Consider the following 17,684-nt stretch of genomic DNA (forward strand, 5'->3'; position numbering starts at 1 on the left):
AGTATCACTACTTGCTGGACCTTAGCCCAGTGTTCTCTTTTGGGACAACAATAAGGACGTTATCTCTAATAATCAAGCTAAGTTTAAACTTCTGCTGCCAGAACTAGACAGAGCAAGCTTACTCTCCCTGAGTTGGGAGGCCACTGCACACCCCAATGCTGTCAGATTGCAAAGCAATCCAAGTTTTTAAAAATTAGAGATTTAAATGCAGAAAAGGACAGAGGTAGGAGGGAGAAATTGTTTTCCATGGGGTAGCCGGAGTTGAAAAAGAAAACCTCACAGACTAGGCAAGTTCCAAATCTACATGACACTAAGAATATTTAATTATTCTGCTCTTAGGAAACAATAAGAACACACACGAATCAAAGCTTTATAAATGATATTTCCACATGCAACTCGAAACACACGGTTCTGTGCTCAAAAGGGAAGCTAATCTGCGGATATTTCAAAGCACATTTGCTGCCATTCAGGGCTGGAGCCGGCCACTGTGGAGGGCGGACTTGGTGGTCGAGCACGTTCTCATACAATTGCCCACTTTCCCCAGATTTTAAACTAACTTTGGATTTGTTCTAAGGGTGACTTTGCAAAGTATATTAAAGACTTCTCCCGAACTTCTCCCTATGTTTTGCTCAAGTTGCAACAGAATGAAATATTGTGGTGGGTCTGCAGAAGAGCAGATGCAAGAGGGTAAAGAAAGACAGAGAGAAGATGGAAACACACACACACACACACACACAAAACTTAAGCTTTTCACTAAAGCCCTGATTCAACTAAAGGACACAAAGAAATAAAAACGCCCACATTAAAAGCCAAACAAGATAATAATTGTGCATGTCTGGCTCTGAATCTAGAGGGCAAGGCTTGCATCACTGGCACTCTGAGTTACCATGGTGAGTGATTTATTGATATATATCAAGAATGAATAGATCAAAGGCAGCAAGATGACAGGTGATCAATCAAATGTCAAATCAAAACTAGCAATCAAGTGGAAAGCTGATTTTTCAGTGGGTGGGTCTGGCAGGAGAAAAATGAACTTTCATATTATACTTCCGAGAAACAAAACCCGAGCATACTATTAAAAACGCAATTAAGAAACCCAAAAGGACAAAACAGTCCCTTAGAAGGTCTTTTGTACTGATCCATTAGCCTGTTCCTATCTTTGGGATGGAGTGGGGGTGGATAGGTGAGGTTTCTATCTCACCTATCCACCATAGGAACCAATTTACAAAGTTTGCAACTCTCTCCCGCAAAGAAAACCCAGAGCTGTTTAAATTCTCTGAGAATTTTGTTTTCCTTGTTTAAGAGAAGGGAGAGTGTTGATTAGACTTCCAAAGGTGGGTCCTTTTAGAAAACATATTCAAAGGTTCTTCTGTTTCCTGGAGTGTCTTCCCCCCTAGGCGTTCAAAGCTAAACTATTGCTCACCCCAAAGCTAGTCTCTAGCCTGGGGCTTGGCAAGCCTCACACTTCAGTGCCCCAAACCCGGGTGAGAGGAGAAGCTATTCCTGGTGGCCCAAAGCTACTGGCACTGACCACGCAGAGGGATGCGGGGGTGGATGGGCTGTCTCCCCACTCCGCACCCCAAATCCTCAATCCAACTTTGGCCCTCGAGGCAAAGAACAGACTGTGACAAAGTTAGGGGTGGGGTAGAGGGTGGAGGGAAAAAAAAAGTTTAAGGAAGAAAGGCTTGGTGGGATAGCTTCCCCCCACCTGGAAAAGGGAGGATTTGGGAGATCAGAGAAGGCGAGAGAGAATGGGGCAGAGAGGGGCATCCGGGACAGATTGCCCCCAAAGCTTAGGGGAGGGGGATGGCGTCCTGGGAGCTCCAGGGGTAAGTAGCGCGGGCGAGGAGCTCTGCGCGCAGGGCAGCCCCGGCTGGGCCGCCCCGAAGCGGAGCCGTTTCTCTTACCTGCCGCCCGCTTGGGTGCCTGCTGTTTCCTCCTTGGCATCGCTCTACTTCACTCCAGTCCCACTTCTGGCGCCCCAGCCCCGAGCAGCGCGCGGGGCCCGCTGTCTCTCTCGCCTCTCTGGGTCTCCTCCGCCTCTTGCCCGGTGGCTCCTAGGGCGTCACTCGGCCTCTGTCCCCCTGACGATCCCCCCAGCAACTCCTCCACCACGGGCCGGAGACCCCCCTCTCTGGGTAGCAGATACGGGTGGCTCGTGCCGGCTGGTTTGAAGTAGAGGTTGGTTCTGCCTTGTTTGTTTGTTTGTTTTGGATTTTTTTTCCTCTCTCTCTTTTTGTTTTTGTTTTTTGTAATTTTTTTTTTTTTTTTTTTTGGTGACTGTTGAGACACTTGATTTCTTTATTAAACATCCAAGACCGGGTTCAGATGGAAGGGACGAGGGGCGCACACGCGCCACACGCACACGCGCGCGTAAAGATAAGGGAAAAAAAAAAAGGCAATCCTGGGAAGGTAGTGGGTTTCTTCTTTTTCTTCTTCTTCCTTCTCTTTCCCTCCTCCTCCTCCTCCTCCACCACTACCTCCTCCTTCTCCTCTTCCTCCTCCTCCTCCTTGCCGATCTCTATGGCGGATTCGTGCAGGGGGGAAGAGAGATCACTGTAGGTTGGTGTCTGCTGTCACATCCCCGTCTGTGAGTGATATGCGAGAGGACAGGCGCGGGTTTGGGAAAGACAGAAAATCTGGAATTCACTCACTCTCTCTCTCTCTCTCTCACACACACACACACACACACACAGCCTCACACGCGCGCACACACTCATACACGCACTCTCGCTTCCTCTCACACAGACACTCACCCCCCCACATATGCACACACACACAAACACACACACACACTCTCACACACACACAAGACAGGGCGAGGCGATGCCAGCAAACATCGATCCCGCTGAACAAACTGAACATTAACAAACTCCTCCTCCTCCTCCTCTCCCCGCGACCTGATGACAGGGAGAAATTTACTCCCCAGCCGCAGAGCGCCAGGCAGCGGGAGTCTATTAAAGGGACAGCGTCCCGCCGGGGAGAAGGCTGGAGGCGGGGACCCGGGCGTGCCCGGCCCCCGACCCTCCCCTCCCTGGAACGAGGGCGTGCCCACTGGGCGCGGGGACATCCCTTGGGGGAGGAGGGCTGGGCAGGGGAAGGGCAAGAGAAGGGAAGAGAGGTGGGAGGAAAGGGGGCAGGGTATAGGCTAAACTCTGAAGCTGGAAAGATTGATGCAGAGGGCCAGGCTAGCTGACCAGCAGGGACCATTAACAGTATTAGGAGGGTGAGAACTTAGGTTTGCTTGGGCTTGGAAAATGTGTGTAAGGGGGTGCTGGGGACTTTATCCAGGGATGACCTCTTTTCTCTTCCTCTACTTTCTTAGTCTGGGCTCACCTGACCACAAAACATGTTCCCTCCCACATACTTAAATTTAAAGCCCCTCTTTCCCACCTTCTTGCTAACCAGTGGATGTGCATACGATAATAAAAAAAATCTTTTATCCTCCACCTTGATCATTTAATCACATATTCTTCCTTCCATGCCATTCAAAGCTTATCTATTGAGCACCTACTATGTACCTATTCTGGAGACAGAAGAGGCAGAAACAGTGAAGAGCCTAGGCTCCCTGGCATTTAAATTCTGCTGCTGGAAGAGACCAGTCTCCCAGGTAGCCAATCTTTGCTCAAATGCTGCCTTCTCCCAGAGGTCTACCTTAAAATTCCTCCACAAGCCTCACTCCACATCTCACCTCTTGCTTTCCTTTTTCCACTGAGCTTATCAACATCACACATTTTCTATTTGCTTATTATCTAAGTTCCTATCTAAAATATGAGCTCCACTGAGGGGGAGGGATTTTGCCTCTGGCTCACTAATATATCCCCAATGTTATCAAAGGGCAAGGTACATAGGAGATACCTCATAAAATATTTGTTGAATGGATAGAAAGTAAGCAAATAATGAATAAAATAATGGTAGAGTGACAAGATCCCTGAAGATGTTAGAACAGGGTGTTGGGATAGTGGCTAGAAGAAAGGACACCTCTAAATTCAACACAGTACATGCTATTTGAGCTGAGGAAGAATCAAGCCAACTTTTGGTTATTGAGTCCCAGCTGTGGTAGGAACCTTTCGAGGTGCTGGGGACATGCTGTGAACAGGAGGAACCCAGATCCCACACTGAGGGAGCCCTCCTTCCAATGGGGGGTGGGGGTAGGCACCAATTAAATAGACAAACCATGCATCCTGGGTATGCAGGTTAGAAAGGACTGTGTACCCTAGAAAAACCATGTTTTAATCCTAATCAATTTTGTGGGAGCAACAGTTTCTTCTAATCCCTACTCAGTATTATAGTTTGGAAACTTGATTAGGTTATCTCCAGGGAGATGAGACTCAATCAATTATGGGTATTAAGCTTGATTAGATGGAGCTGTGTCTCCACCCATTCTACGTGGGTCTTGATTAGTTTACTGGAATCCTATAAAAGAAGAAGTATTTTGGAGAAAGCTTCAGAACACTGCAGAACCACGAAGCAGAGAGTCCACTAGCCAGCAACTTTTGGAGAGGAAGAAAGAAAATGCCCCCGGGGGAGCTTCCTAAAACAAGAGGCCTGGAGAGAAAGCCAGTAGACGCCACCATGTTTGCCATGTGCCGTTCCAGCTGAGAGAGAAACGCTGAACATCATCGGCCTTCTTGAACCAAGGTATCTTTTTCTGGATGCCTTGGATTAGAGATTTCTATAGACTTGTTATAATTGGGACATTTTCTTGGCCTTAGAACTGTAAACTAGCATCTTATTATAAAATTCCCCTTTTTAAAAGCTGTTTCGTTTCTGGTATATTCCATTCCAGCAGCTAGCAAACTAGAACACTGGGACAGGAGGTATGACCAGGAGGTTCAATTAAACTGGACTCCAGGAAGGGAGTATGGTTACCAGACAAAGAAGGCTTCCAGAAGAGAGTCAAGTCAAAGCTGAGTCGTAAATGTGGAGAAGTTGGGCAAAAAGGAAACTCTATTAGTGATGCCCTTATAATAAAAAGAGATGTGACTAAGTCACTCCAGGTAAGAACTCCCGCTTCCTGCATTAAAATCATCTGTGTCTGATGTTAAGATGCACATTCCTGGGCCTTACCCTAGAACAAATTTCCTAACCTCAGCACTATTAACATTTGAGGCAGATAACTCCTTGTTGCAGGGAGTGGTCCTGTGCATTGTAGGCTGTTTAGCAGCAATGCTGGCCTCTACCCACCAGATGCCAGAACCCATTCCCCAACCATTTTTGACAACCAAAAGTGGCTCCCACATGTCCCCTGGGGAGTCTCTGTTTGAGAACCACTACCCTGGACCTTCTAAATAAGAAACTTCTGGTGAACCATCCATGTTCCCCCACCCTTTACTACCCCTCCCCCATGCATCCAACACAATTGGGTGCTGAGCAGTGGGCTCTGGGACTCCTCCCACCTACAACCCACTCACCTGCCACCTTTGTTCTTCCTGGTGGGAATTTCCAGGTGTGACTAGTTTCACCAATATTTTTTCAACAGTTTTTTTGGGCTGTAGGAAACTCACCTTTCTCCATCCTACTTGTCAGCCAAACATGTTACTGTCACTGTTTGAAAAATCTGTTTAATCATTTTTAATATCCCAGCATGGGAGGCAAATGCTCATTTCTCTTTCTCACATGTACAGTGCAAGTTGTTACTTTGCCCTAAATCACCCAAGCAGCCTCCACCCGTGATCAACCCCACCCAATCTAAGCCAAGTCCTTAGGCAACCAAGGCAGAGAAAGTTCTACTTCATTGTTGGCAATGCTAAAAAAAGAGTATTAATTCTAATTACCTAACACACTTTGACCAAGAGCAGTACAAGGACCACATCCTATTGAGTAAACATAGTCCTGCTGTCAAAGAACCACAGTTATAGGATCAGGAGGTACAGAAAGAGAACTGAGACTATGGTAAATTTACCATGATCATGCCCTATTTTAGATGCCCCGCGTGTGTCCAGTTGGAGTTTGCATTACATCCGGTTAATCATTCAATGAATAGCCACTGAGTTCGCTGGCCATACCAAACTTTGTCCCCTGCACTGGAGATGCTATAAATATAAGGAGGATCCCTGCCTTCAAACAGCTTTGGTGACACTGATATATAAAAGACTGAGACTTAGGAAAGAAGGAATTTGGGAGCTGGCTCTAGCCTTGGAGGGAATCAGGAGAGAAATAGGCAGGAGTAGTTGACTTTGGGCTACTGAATTATTCCCAGCCTCTCTCCAGCACTCTTCTCTGAACTTAAAATCCACTCTCTTAAAATCAATCCTTCTTGGGCGGGCCGTGGTGGCTCAGCGGGCAAAGTGCTTGCCTGCTATGCCGGAGGACCTCGGTTCGATTCCCGGCCCCAGCCCATGTAACAAAAACGGAGAAACAGAATACAATAAAACAAGAAAATGTTTAAAAATGTTTCCCTTTCTTCCTTCCTTCCTTCCTTCTCTCTGTCTTTCCTTTAAAAAAAAAAAAAAAAAAAATCAATCCTTCTTAATAGCTAGTTAGAAAGTGACTTAAAGAACTTTCACAGTATCTACCTTTTAGTTGGCTACTGACACATTCTAGAACCCACACTTCTGGAAAGTTATTTCTTTAATTTGTACTATTTTTTTTTCACTGCTGCTATCCTAGACTATTTAGCTTGGTTATTAACAAAGAACATTTTGGCTCCACCAGTTGGATGCAGAGTACAAATGTACCCAAATGTTTTTCCATGGTGCAATGTGACATTAAATAGCACTGAATCATAGTAAGACATATATGGCTATTTCAGTTCTCTTTTAATCTGAAAGTCTCAGTTTGATACTAGTGTGTCTTCAAGGCCTAATGCTTGCTCACCCCTATCTTTCAAAGAGCTCAGGCTCAAAAGCTTGTGAGGAACAAGAGTATCTAACATAATGGGTAATTGGAGCTGAAGGGATACAGACTGTGCAGCAGGACTAGATACAAAACCTCAAAAATGGACAGCACAATAATACCTAATTGTAAAGTAATCATGTTAAAACACTGAATGAAGCTGCATCTGAGCTATAGGTTTTTTTTGTTGTTGTTGTTGTTTTTTTGTTTTTTGTTTGTTTTTGTCTGTCTGGTTGTTTTTTTGTTTTTTTTTTGTTTTTACTATTATTATTACTTTTATTTTTTTCTCTATATTAACATTCTATATCTTTTTCTGTTGTGTTGCTAGTTCTTCTAAACTGATGCAAATGTACTAAGAAACGATGATCATGCATCTATGTGATGATGTTAAGAATTACTGATTGCATATGTAGAATGGTATGATTTCTAAATGTTGGGTTAATTTCTTTTTTTTCTTTTTTCCGTTAATTAATAATAATAATAAAAAAGAGTATCTAACAAGACTTTTAAGAAATGCTTTGTTTTCATTAAATTACTTTAGGGTTGCCTTTTATTTTTAACAAATGATACTGTTGTTTCTTTATGGTAGCAATCTGAAGTTTAAATGCATTTAGTTGAGTTTTAAAAGTAAATTCATTAAAGAAAAAAAGAATAAATAATGCTATAATGGGATGAAAGGGAGTTGGTATAGACATGACTAAAATTTGCAAAATCTTTTGCTAAACCACAGGCTCTGCCACTTTCAGAAACCTTCTCTAAGAGATGGTGGCTTGGAATAAAATGCTATGTTTGGTCTAAAGTAGATCTCCAGGGAACTTAGCATCCCAGGATCCGACATCCAAATTTTGGGATGTGTAGGGGTGTGCACTGATGGGACTGACTCCACCATATCTTCTAGAACAGTTGTTCCCAGACTGGCTCAACATCAGAATCATCCTGGGATTTTTATTTTTTTTTTTTTAAGGTAAAGACATCCAGGCCCCACCCCAGACTTACTAAATTAGATCCCATAGTGTGGTCAGAAAATCTGAAACTTTAAAAATTTCCAGGTGATTCTAATAAGATGCCAGGCATGGGAAGATTTTATTCCAAGTAAATCAAGTGAGTAGAATTTATTGCATGGAAGAGCAACTGGGGCATCTATTCTTGGGTTCATTCAAAAGGGCATGTGGAGCCTCCTCATTCCGTGAGTCACCCCAGCAGAGCATATAGTGTATTGTGTTTGTTGTTGTATTATTAGTTTTTATATCTTGTCACTAGACTCCAATGTAATCAAAACAAATCCCTGCCAAGTGCCTACCCTTGTACCAGGCAGTGCCCTAATAACTTGGCCCGGGGGAAGCCTGTGAGCTTCTTGAGCGTGGGGAGAATGTCGTCATTCCCGTAAGACTCCCCATACGGGTCTTAAGGCTTTGCGCGTGGTCTTCACTTCATCATGTTTCCTTCTGGATCCGTTTCTCCTCTTCAGTCGAAACTCAAAATGGCACCTCCTAAGAAAATCTTACTTTGCCTGCCGTATCCAAAGAGGATGACACCTCCTGTCCCACTCACTCTTTCTCATCTGTTCTGGCAGTTATAACAATCTTCCAGTATCTAGATAAATAGATACAGTTTATTATGTCTCCCACAATTAAAATATAAGCACTATAAGGGCAGGGACTCTGTTCTAATCACCTTTATATCCCCAAGTACAGCACAATAACTGGCACAGAATTGGTGTCAGTAAAAAATTGTGGAATGATTAGATACCAAAGTGAGCATATTTGCAAGGAAGGATATACTTTAAAAGTCTTAGACTCACCACAGGGATTTCATTAGATATGGGGATATAGCATTTTGGCCTATATTCATGCTCTCCTCCTCTTGTCAACTTTCTGCCCTTCTCTCCTTTCCTCCCTTTTGTTTATCACTGCCTTTAGATACTCATCTAAATACTGCCTCTTCCAGGAAGCCTTCCCTGGTGGATCCTATGCAACTCAAACTTCTCTAATCCATATCTGCTCAAAACAAAGGGGAAGTAGGGGGTGTTTCCAAGTGTATGAGTCTCAGAGCAGGCAGAATTGAACTATGGTTGGGTGTCAGGGTCGTGGTTACCCCTGAGAGTAGGCATGAGGGTTTTTTGGACACTGGTTTCGTTCTTTACCTTGGTGCTGGTTATACCAGTGTGTCCAGTCTGTGGAAATTAATTCAGTGAAACACTTACGATTGTGCCCTTCTGCGTATGTACATACTACTTCAACTAGAAGTAGTATTCTCAAACCCAAATTTTCCTGTGTATTATAATCAACTGGGGTGATTTTGAAAGTACCAATGCCTAGATTTTACCCCAGACCAATTGTATCAGGGTTTCTGGGGCTGGAATCCAGCCATCAGTATTAATGCTTCCTGGGTGATTCCAATGTGTGGCCAAGCTTGGGAGCCAGTGTACCTACATTTTACCCTTGAGGATATAATTCATTGCCTTCATCATATGTCCTTTAACTCATTCAGAATATCCTTCTTTCCAGGAACCATCTTGTGGAAACTTCAAGACAGTACACTCAGGTCTCTGATGATGTTCTATCCTCTCATGACAACTGGTACAGCATCAGGCTAGTGGGGAGAGTCAGACAAGGGGAAATCCCAGACAGTGGGGAGTGATATGAAGAGAATGAGCCAGGGTACTGGGATAGAGAGTAAAGGGGTAGAGGTTTGGGGTCAGGGAAGACCTTTCACTTACACTCAGATTTTCTCTGAAGGGTGGGAAGCAGGCAGCTCGGAGACAGGCTAAAGCCAGAAGGGACCTTTGTGCTATAAGAACAGAAAAGATAAGGCCACCGGGGGCAAGCAGAGAAAGATCAGAAAGGATGCAGGAGAGGTGGGTAGGGGCTAGATCATGGAAAGCCTCCTTGGTCATAATATCAAGTCTGGATTTTATTCTTTCAGCTGTGGATAAATGCCAATTCATTTCTTTCCAGCCTGGAAACACCTAGTCCATTAGAGTGGATCTGTTCAACCAACAGAGCAGACAATATGCCTTATACTATTTAGTGGAAATTTGCGCTCAGAGAACAGCTAAGGTTGGTATCATTAAAGTTTGGGGGCATTTGGGGCTTGGCGAACTCGCTTCTAAGAATAAATCCTCCAAAAGTTATTGGGCTCTCTTTTCTAAAACTAATTTGACTTGGCTAGGTGTATTTTGCAACAGCAATTAGCCATCATATATATTTTAAGTGGGACAACTGCTGAGTGGGTAGCTTGGGAATATGGAAGCTGTTAGATTTAACATATATCACATACCTTCCTTGGAGTTAGCTACTTAGAGTCGGTGATAGCGTTTTGCTGCTGCAGAAGAATCCACACCAAGTCGCTGGCCCAGTAATCCATTGCTCAACTTCATTAACCACAGGAAGACATTAAGTGGATGTAAGGACTGAAACAGCCTGCAAACCATGTAAAGAACAGCCTTTAAGATCTGGGCTCTGGTATATTTTATGCCACCTCAACTGTGCATCAAGCTCTACTTTCTGGACTCATTAGAACTGTGTGTCCAAAGGTGTCCCTCAACTTTCAGAAGCAAATAGAGAATGATATAATTTGCTCTGAGAACACCTTTCTGTCTTATCCGGAGCATGTCTTATCTATTATGATTAGGCAATAAGTGTCCTATTGCCCTTAAAATTTCATGAGATTCTACCCCTGCTTGCTAGGATTATGTCAAAGTGACTTGTCCTGAATGCTGTTTTTGCCCAATAATATGGCTTGTCTTTTCTCCTTAACCATTGCTAGTCAAGCATAAAAAGACCGAATAGTCCCAGAGTTTGGAAACACTCTTTCTAGAGGGTTTGTGTCTTGCTTTCAGTTCCCAAGAAGCAGACCCCAAAATAAAGATTCAAGCACAAATAGTTTATTAGGGAGGTGATCTTAGAAAGTTCCAGTAAAGAAGGAAAATGAATAAAGAAAGGGAAGGCAGCTTAAGTATGCTTTTAAGCAGGTTATCACTGTGGACTATTAGAGCTTAATCCTGCTGTGGAACTCTGAGAGCCAGGGTGGACCCTGCCCTTCTGAGATAGCCCTCTACAAGTGGGAGAGAGCTGGGATATTTTCCATCAACTCTTGCCAGTCTTTGATTGCTCCTTGCTTCTCCCCACAGACGAATGGTCAGGCTGTTGCTGTGTGAAGAAATGGGCAGGAAACCAGCAGCATCTACTAGTTCAGATATCCAAGACTTTGAGCTTCACGAATGCAAGGAGCAAAACTGTCTCGTCAACTACATTATTCTTAGCTTAGAGCCAGACACAGAATACACCTTCAATAAATATCTATTAAATACACCAGCACTCAAAAGCTTAGCTCCCTGCCTCTCTTAGTTTCTCTCTCTCTCTTTTAATCCTGTTGCTTAGAATAATCTATTTAGCACTTGCTTAAGTCTTTTTTGCTGTTTCTACTTCTTTCAGGCTCCTCCCTTCCCACAAATGTGTTCACTTGGGACCAGGGGACTCTATTCTCCTCCCCTGTATCTCCAACATGTGTGTGGGACTGAGTTCTTATTATCATAGCTCTCATATTTTCAGAGCCTTTAAACAAATAAAAGAGAAATTAGGATTGTCCCAGAAAACCGAGGACATATCATTCCTGTGTGCAAACCATGTGGCAAGAAGGAAGAAAATAAATGTAGATGTGGAACCGGAGAGACCTACCTTTAAAAAAACAGTTTATCTACCTACTAAGCTATGACATTGGGTGAGTTATTTGACCTCTCTGAACCTCAGTTTCCCATATGTGAAATGGGGACCATCATATCACCGACATCATAGGGGTGTAGAGAGGATTATGAGAAAATGCGACGTGCTTAACACAACACCTGACACATAGAAAGCACTCACATTTTTAGCTTTTTCACTATTTTATAAGAATCTATTGATTGTCCATTATTTACAGAATGTTGCAGTTATATACAAGGTCTAATAAACTCAATATTGAAGGATAAACCTACTTCAGCTCAGACTTTTATACTTGCAAACACCAACTTGCAGAAGCCATTCAGAGAAGTTGAGATTCTCATGGAGGGAAGGTAACGTACAGCAAATTCAAGTCACTAGTAGTGGAGAGCTCCTGTCAGCTCCCTCTTCGCTCTCCACAGGCTCATCCGCTTTGACCACTAACAAAGCATTTCCTCCATGCCAGCCATTAGACTGGATGCTGAGAATACAGCCCAGCTTCTAGAGAACATTAAAATCTAGGGAGCGACATGCAGATGACAACAATGATACTAACAGCAGCTAATATTTATGGAGAACTTACTTGGTGCCAAGCACTGTTCTAAGCACTTTAAAATTGATTGAAAATCAATTGAACTTTAAAATCAATTGATCTTTAAAATCACTTTAAAATCAATTGAACTAATTGATCTTTAAAATGACTCTATGAGGCAAGGGCTTTTTACAGATGAGGAAACTGAGGCACAAAGGGGTTAGATAACTTACCCAAGGTTCAGGAGACGGTAAATGGGGAAGCCTGGGTTCAAATCCTCTCAATCGAGTTCCAGCTTGTCTACCCTTAATGTCAAGACATTATTTCCTCTCGGGAATGCTACAGTTACAGTGATTTTTATATCACAAAATCTTAGTTACTGCATTGCCTTTCCCTGTTCACACTCTGAGGCCCCAAATGGCTAGAACCGAGGTCCTTAGATTTTAGTGTGCATATTTTGTCCCAAAGAATTAAAGCTGATTGCTGGGCCCCATTTTTAGAGTTCCTGATGGAGTAGGTTTGGGGTGAGTTTGGAGAATCTGAATTTTCTAATAAGTGCCTAGGTGGCACCAATGCTGTTGGCCCACAGATCATACTTTGAGTTGCTAGGTCCTTAACAGGGGTGATTTTGTTCCCCAAAGGATGCTTGGCAATGTCTGGGGACATTTTTGGCTGTGACAACTGGAGAGGGGCCATTGGTGGCATCTAATGGGTAGAGGACAGAGGTGCTGCTAAATGTCCTAAAATGTACAGATGCACAGGACAGCCCCTCCACCCCCACCCCCTGCAACAGAGATGTATCTGGACCAAGATACTGATTGAACTGAGGTTGAGAAACCCTGATATAGAGAACAGCCTCACAAACTTTCATGTGTATGGGATTCATCTGATTCAGGACATCTGGCGTGGGGTCTGAGAATCGCCACTTCTAGCAAACTCCCCAGGTGAGGCTGATGCTACAGGTCCTTGGATAACCCTTGGAATAGCAAGAGCCCTGAAAATATCTTGTCCTAGGTACTAGTCTTGGCTAAAGGCCTAGGACACCATGAACTCTGGGGAAATAAAACTCGAACACCATTCTCACTTAGTTTGAACAAAAGTAAATCTGTGAGTTTAAATATTCTCCTGCAACACTCCTCTAGCAAGTTTTACCCTTCGATGCGCTCTGAGGTTGAGGGAGCCTGGAAGAAGGGAGCCTTCTGTTCTCCCAGCGGCAGTGTGGTGCCGATTTAAAACAAGGAAGGGCAGAGCTTAGTAGAACTGCCTTGCTTCAGCCTCGAGAAACACCAAGTCGAGTCTATTGTTGCCTGGAACCATGGCTTCTTTCCAAGAGCTGCTCATTGGCGATGGGGTTTGCATCTGCCTGACTTTCAGGTCCGCAAATGCTAGATGAAAAACTGGCTGCTTTTAAAATGGTTGCTCTCTTGGGAAAGGGTATGGGAGAAAACGGACTCCCCGCATCCACCCTCCAGAGACGGCACCCCAGCCCCCTTGACAAATGGCAGCATTAACAAGGTTTGGTTGAGAGGGAGCCTACAGATTTACGACTTCCTGTCTCCGCCAGCAGATGTCATTATGGCTGACAGAACAGAAGGCCTTTCAAGAGAGAGCTGGGGTGGAGCTAAGACGAGGGGGTTTTTGAGGGTAAAAAAAAAAGGCAGAAGCCCAAACCAGTGTTTGCTTAGTGATGCTATTGTTGAGACTGTTGTCATTTTAGGGTCACAAGGAAGTTTTACGTTAAACTGAACATCTTGTAATATCTGAGGACCAGCTTCTAAGATTTAGGCTGAAATTCTCAGATGAAAGACAAAGTGATCGTCTTCGTTCAAGTAAGAAAACCTACAGGGTTCTGTTCCTGGCTCACGTGGTCCCTGAAAACTTCACCAGGAAAAATTGAGCTCTTTGCACTGAATAAACGTGTATTTTACCCTGGGATATCATTTTGATGGGGATTTAAATATATTGACTTTACAAATTCAGCAGCTTGTTCTGAAATTCCTTTGATATGCATTTAACTTAACCCATTTTAAAAATTGTTTTATAGAATGTCATTGGTATTTTATGTGACAAATTTTTTTTCTGAAAAAATTGAAAAATGGTATAAATTTGGCATTCATCGAGGGCCAAAACCCATATGAATAAGCGCAACTGCTAACACATACTTACTGTAACTACAGGTCACCCTTTCCCTTTGCCTCCTTCTAATCTTCACCTGAAGTTTTCCCTTCCATAAGTAAAGGTGGCATTTGCTTTTTCGTGCTGACTCTTTTATCTAATGGGCACTTGCAGGGTACCCTTTGAATCCAGGTTATCAGGGTCCCAAAATGAGACCCAGAAGGTTACAGGGGCTGGGTTGTCCTTCACCCTGTCATCCACAAACAGTCCCCATTCTTGCCACACAATTAGTGTGACGCGGCAGAAATTAAGGGTCATGGAGGATTCCCACAGCACAGCAACAGGCACCACCTTGCCCCTGACCTCTTTAGAAAAAAACACGGCAGCAAAATAGTTCAGCCTATTTCAAGCAAAAACTTGCTTGAGAGCTGGCTTCTGTAATTAATCAATGGCCATGATGTTGACGCATGTGTTTAAGTGAATATCTAATTTCATAGAGTCTCAAAACAAATAGCACTGTGGGTATGAAAACACACACAGCCACATTTCCTTCTGTGAACCACTTTTGAGTGGCAGTGTGATAATATGAATCTGGGCTCCTGGAATTCTGTTCCTGGCTTCTCCTCTCACTACCTGTGTGAACCTGGGCAGGTTACTTACCTGTCCAAACCTGTTTTCTCATCTGTAAAAGGTGGACAATGATGGCACTATTCTCTTAGCTTTTATAAATGAAGATCGAATACAATGTTTGTGAAACAATTAGCCCTGTGCCTGGTACAGGGTTAAGACTCAATAAATTAGCTAGTGTAATGATGATAAATGTTAAAATATCTTTCCTCTTTACTATTTTACAGGTAGACACATCAAGTCATAGACGAATTCATTGGCTACCCAGAAAAGAAATCCAGTGAAAATAGCAACATTAATTGTATCTGGTATCTGACATTTGCTGAGTACTTACTAAGTGCCAGACTCTGTGCTAAATGCTTTCCATGCAAATCTATTGCATCTAATCCTCACAGAACATTATGGAGCAAAGTATTATTACTCCTATTTCATGTATGGGGAACTCAACTTGGAGTGTTTAAGCCAGGGGTTCTCAAATTTGAATGTGCACCAAAATCATCTGGAGAATCAACTGGAGGGCTTGTTAAAATTCAGACTGCTGGGTCCCATCTGTAAAGTTTCTCATTTGGTAGGTTTGTAATGGGGCCCCCAAATATTCACTTCTGTAAGTTTTCAGGTGACGCTGCTGCTGCTGATCTGGAGACTACACTTTGAGACCCACTGGTTTAGATAGCTTACTCAACATTACACAAGGAGTAACAACCAGAGTGTGTTTTCAAACTCAAGTCTGTCTGAAAAAATATTAAATAAGTCTGTACTACTTCAAATTTCCTAACATCAAACTTTCATACTGATGTTGAATTCATAGGGAAAAATATTTTGGATAGCTTCTTGTTTGCATTTAATATTCTGTTCCATGATATTCTTCATGGAACATAAGACTGTGACTGTCTAGAAGGGGAGGATTTCAGAGACATTTTCGAAAGAAGAATCAAGTCCTTAAATCATTTCCACTCGAGCACTAGAGATACTCAGAGGTATAGGAGAATGTTTGAACTGTGACCCAACCCCAGCAAGAGAACTCATTAGGAATTTCAAGATGGAACCCAGCTGAGAAAGCCACACCTGGGTACCAGCTATACCTGAAAGGCATAATTAATCCTCCATCCCCAATCTGAGAGGACTCTCAAAACACAGTCGACCAGGCCATCTGAGGGCCTTATAGAGGCCCAATGTCTAAGATCCAGACTCTTTCACTGCCCAGGCGACTCCTCTGCAATCATAGCCAGTCCAGGGGAGCACTGGGACAAGCTTCTATCTGGAATAAAAATAGGGATGTGCTCTGGCCCACACAAAAGGTTTGTGGGATGAAGGAGAGGGACCTCCAGAAGAGCCAGAGAAGAGATGTGAATGGAGATCAAGAATGCGGGTGTAAGTCCTCTAGTTCCTTAGTGGATAAAGTAATTTCAGCAAAGGGTTACTGGTACCTTCTTCATTCTCTTGCAAATGAAAAGAACTAGAATTCAATTCCACAGCCAAGATACACTCCAAAACACTTTAACACTCAGGTAAGTGAAGGAAATAGAAGAACTGAGGAAAATAGGTACTAGTCCTAGATATCAGAGAATAATCTCCTTTGACTGTCTCAGCAAATTATTTTAGGGAATAAGAATTTCATCAACTTCTATTTAGGGGATACCAGTGGTTTTTAAAGCCTTAGAATATGGTCACAAAATAGACTGTGATTTTTAGTTCATAACTTGTTACGGGTCCTCTTAATTCATTTTCACCAACCATCCTTCCCCCAGACTTGGAAGCACAGACAAATTACCTAATATCAAACCATTGGAAAGTGGCTAGATCAAAAATAGGTATAATAATAATGATAATAAACATAGGTATACTATTCACTTCCTTGTTGCAAGAATCTGGGAAATTTTAAAATTTGCCCTCCCAACCCAAGAATCACAGCATGGTGGGTTTTGATCTTTGGGAAGTTCATTTAGCATTATGAAATTGGTTTTGAAGGCTGAGCTGAATTAGAATCTCAGTTTGGCTATGTGTGACCTTGGACTACTACTTTTACATTTCTGAGCCTAGTTTCTTCACCGATGAAATGAGGTAATGATAATCCTTACCCCAGCATCACTAAGAGCATTAAATGACATTAATTCATCTGAGAAAGTCCTTGGAAAAGTACTTGGCAAATAGTATGTGTTTAAAAAGCACCAAGTAAAAGTAATACTTTTATCATTAGTTTGTTTCCTGGATGCCAAAACAAATACTCTAAAACGGGTTGGCTTAAACAATGGAAATTTACTGGCTCATAATTTTGAGGCTAGGAAAAATGCAAAATTGAGGTGTCAGCAAGGTGATGCTTTCTCCCTGTAGACTGTGGCTTTCTGGGATTGGCTGTTGGTGATCCTTGGTCCTTGTCTTTTCGGTCACATGGCAGTGCACAAGGTGGTGACTTCTTTACCTTCTGGATTCCATTGACTTCCAGCTTCTTCTTGCTTTCCAGTGGCTTTTTCTCTCTATGCCTGAATTTCATTCAGCTTATAAAGTACTCTAGTAATCTGGTTTAAAGCTAATTCAGTTGACTATACTTTAGCCAAAAATAATATCTTCAAAAGGTTCTATTTACAATGAGTTCTCTCCCACAGGAATGGATTAAGATTATATTTTTTCTGGGGTATATAATTCAATTCCCAACAATTATCCTTCTAATAATCTATGAATATTTATTCAATGCTTACAAAATTCTTGTTCTTCAGGGAATGAAATAATAGGAAGAGTTGGTGTTTGTGATATGGAGAATAATGGAAAGTCCGTGCAGATAGGTTGGATGGGCCAAACAGATATTATGAAACAGAAAATAAGGGGACTTGATGGTTCAAGATTAGCCTGGAACCAGTGTAAGGAGGAAAGGCTGT

General features: G+C 42.8%; 1 protein-coding gene and 2 long non-coding RNA genes across 5 annotated transcripts in view; 1 reads left to right on the forward strand and 2 right to left on the reverse strand.

Annotated features, from left to right (window-relative positions):
* TSHZ2 (teashirt zinc finger homeobox 2) overlaps positions 1-2,888 on the reverse strand; it is a 458,954-nt gene extending 456,066 nt beyond the window's left edge. For 2 of the 3 annotated variants that reach the window (XM_077113745.1, XM_077113738.1), the window contains exon 1: positions 1,908-2,887. In XM_077113745.1, coding sequence (XP_076969860.1) covers positions 1,908-1,947 — 40 coding nt within the window. In that variant the 5' untranslated portion in view covers positions 1,948-2,887. Of the gene's footprint in view, positions 1-1,907 lie in introns of all 3 variants that reach the window. The other variant, XM_077113753.1, reaches the window with a different exon arrangement.
* On the forward strand, positions 1,717-11,493 carry LOC143644576 (uncharacterized). The gene is made up of 4 exons (XR_013156757.1): positions 1,717-2,181; positions 9,345-9,381; positions 9,795-9,896; positions 10,970-11,493. It is a non-coding gene; the product is annotated as an uncharacterized LOC143644576 (long non-coding RNA).
* Positions 7,512-14,422, reverse strand: LOC143644588 (uncharacterized). The gene is made up of 3 exons (XR_013156771.1): positions 14,236-14,422; positions 10,117-10,259; positions 7,512-8,430 (listed from the first exon to the last, which is right to left on the reverse strand). It is a non-coding gene; the product is annotated as an uncharacterized LOC143644588 (long non-coding RNA).
* Between the last annotated feature and the right edge of the window lie 3,262 nt (positions 14,423-17,684).

The sequence above is a fragment of the Tamandua tetradactyla genome, chromosome 1 (assembly GCF_023851605.1).
Source record: "Tamandua tetradactyla isolate mTamTet1 chromosome 1, mTamTet1.pri, whole genome shotgun sequence".
In the NCBI taxonomy this organism is placed as follows: domain Eukaryota; kingdom Metazoa; phylum Chordata; class Mammalia; order Pilosa; family Myrmecophagidae; genus Tamandua; species Tamandua tetradactyla.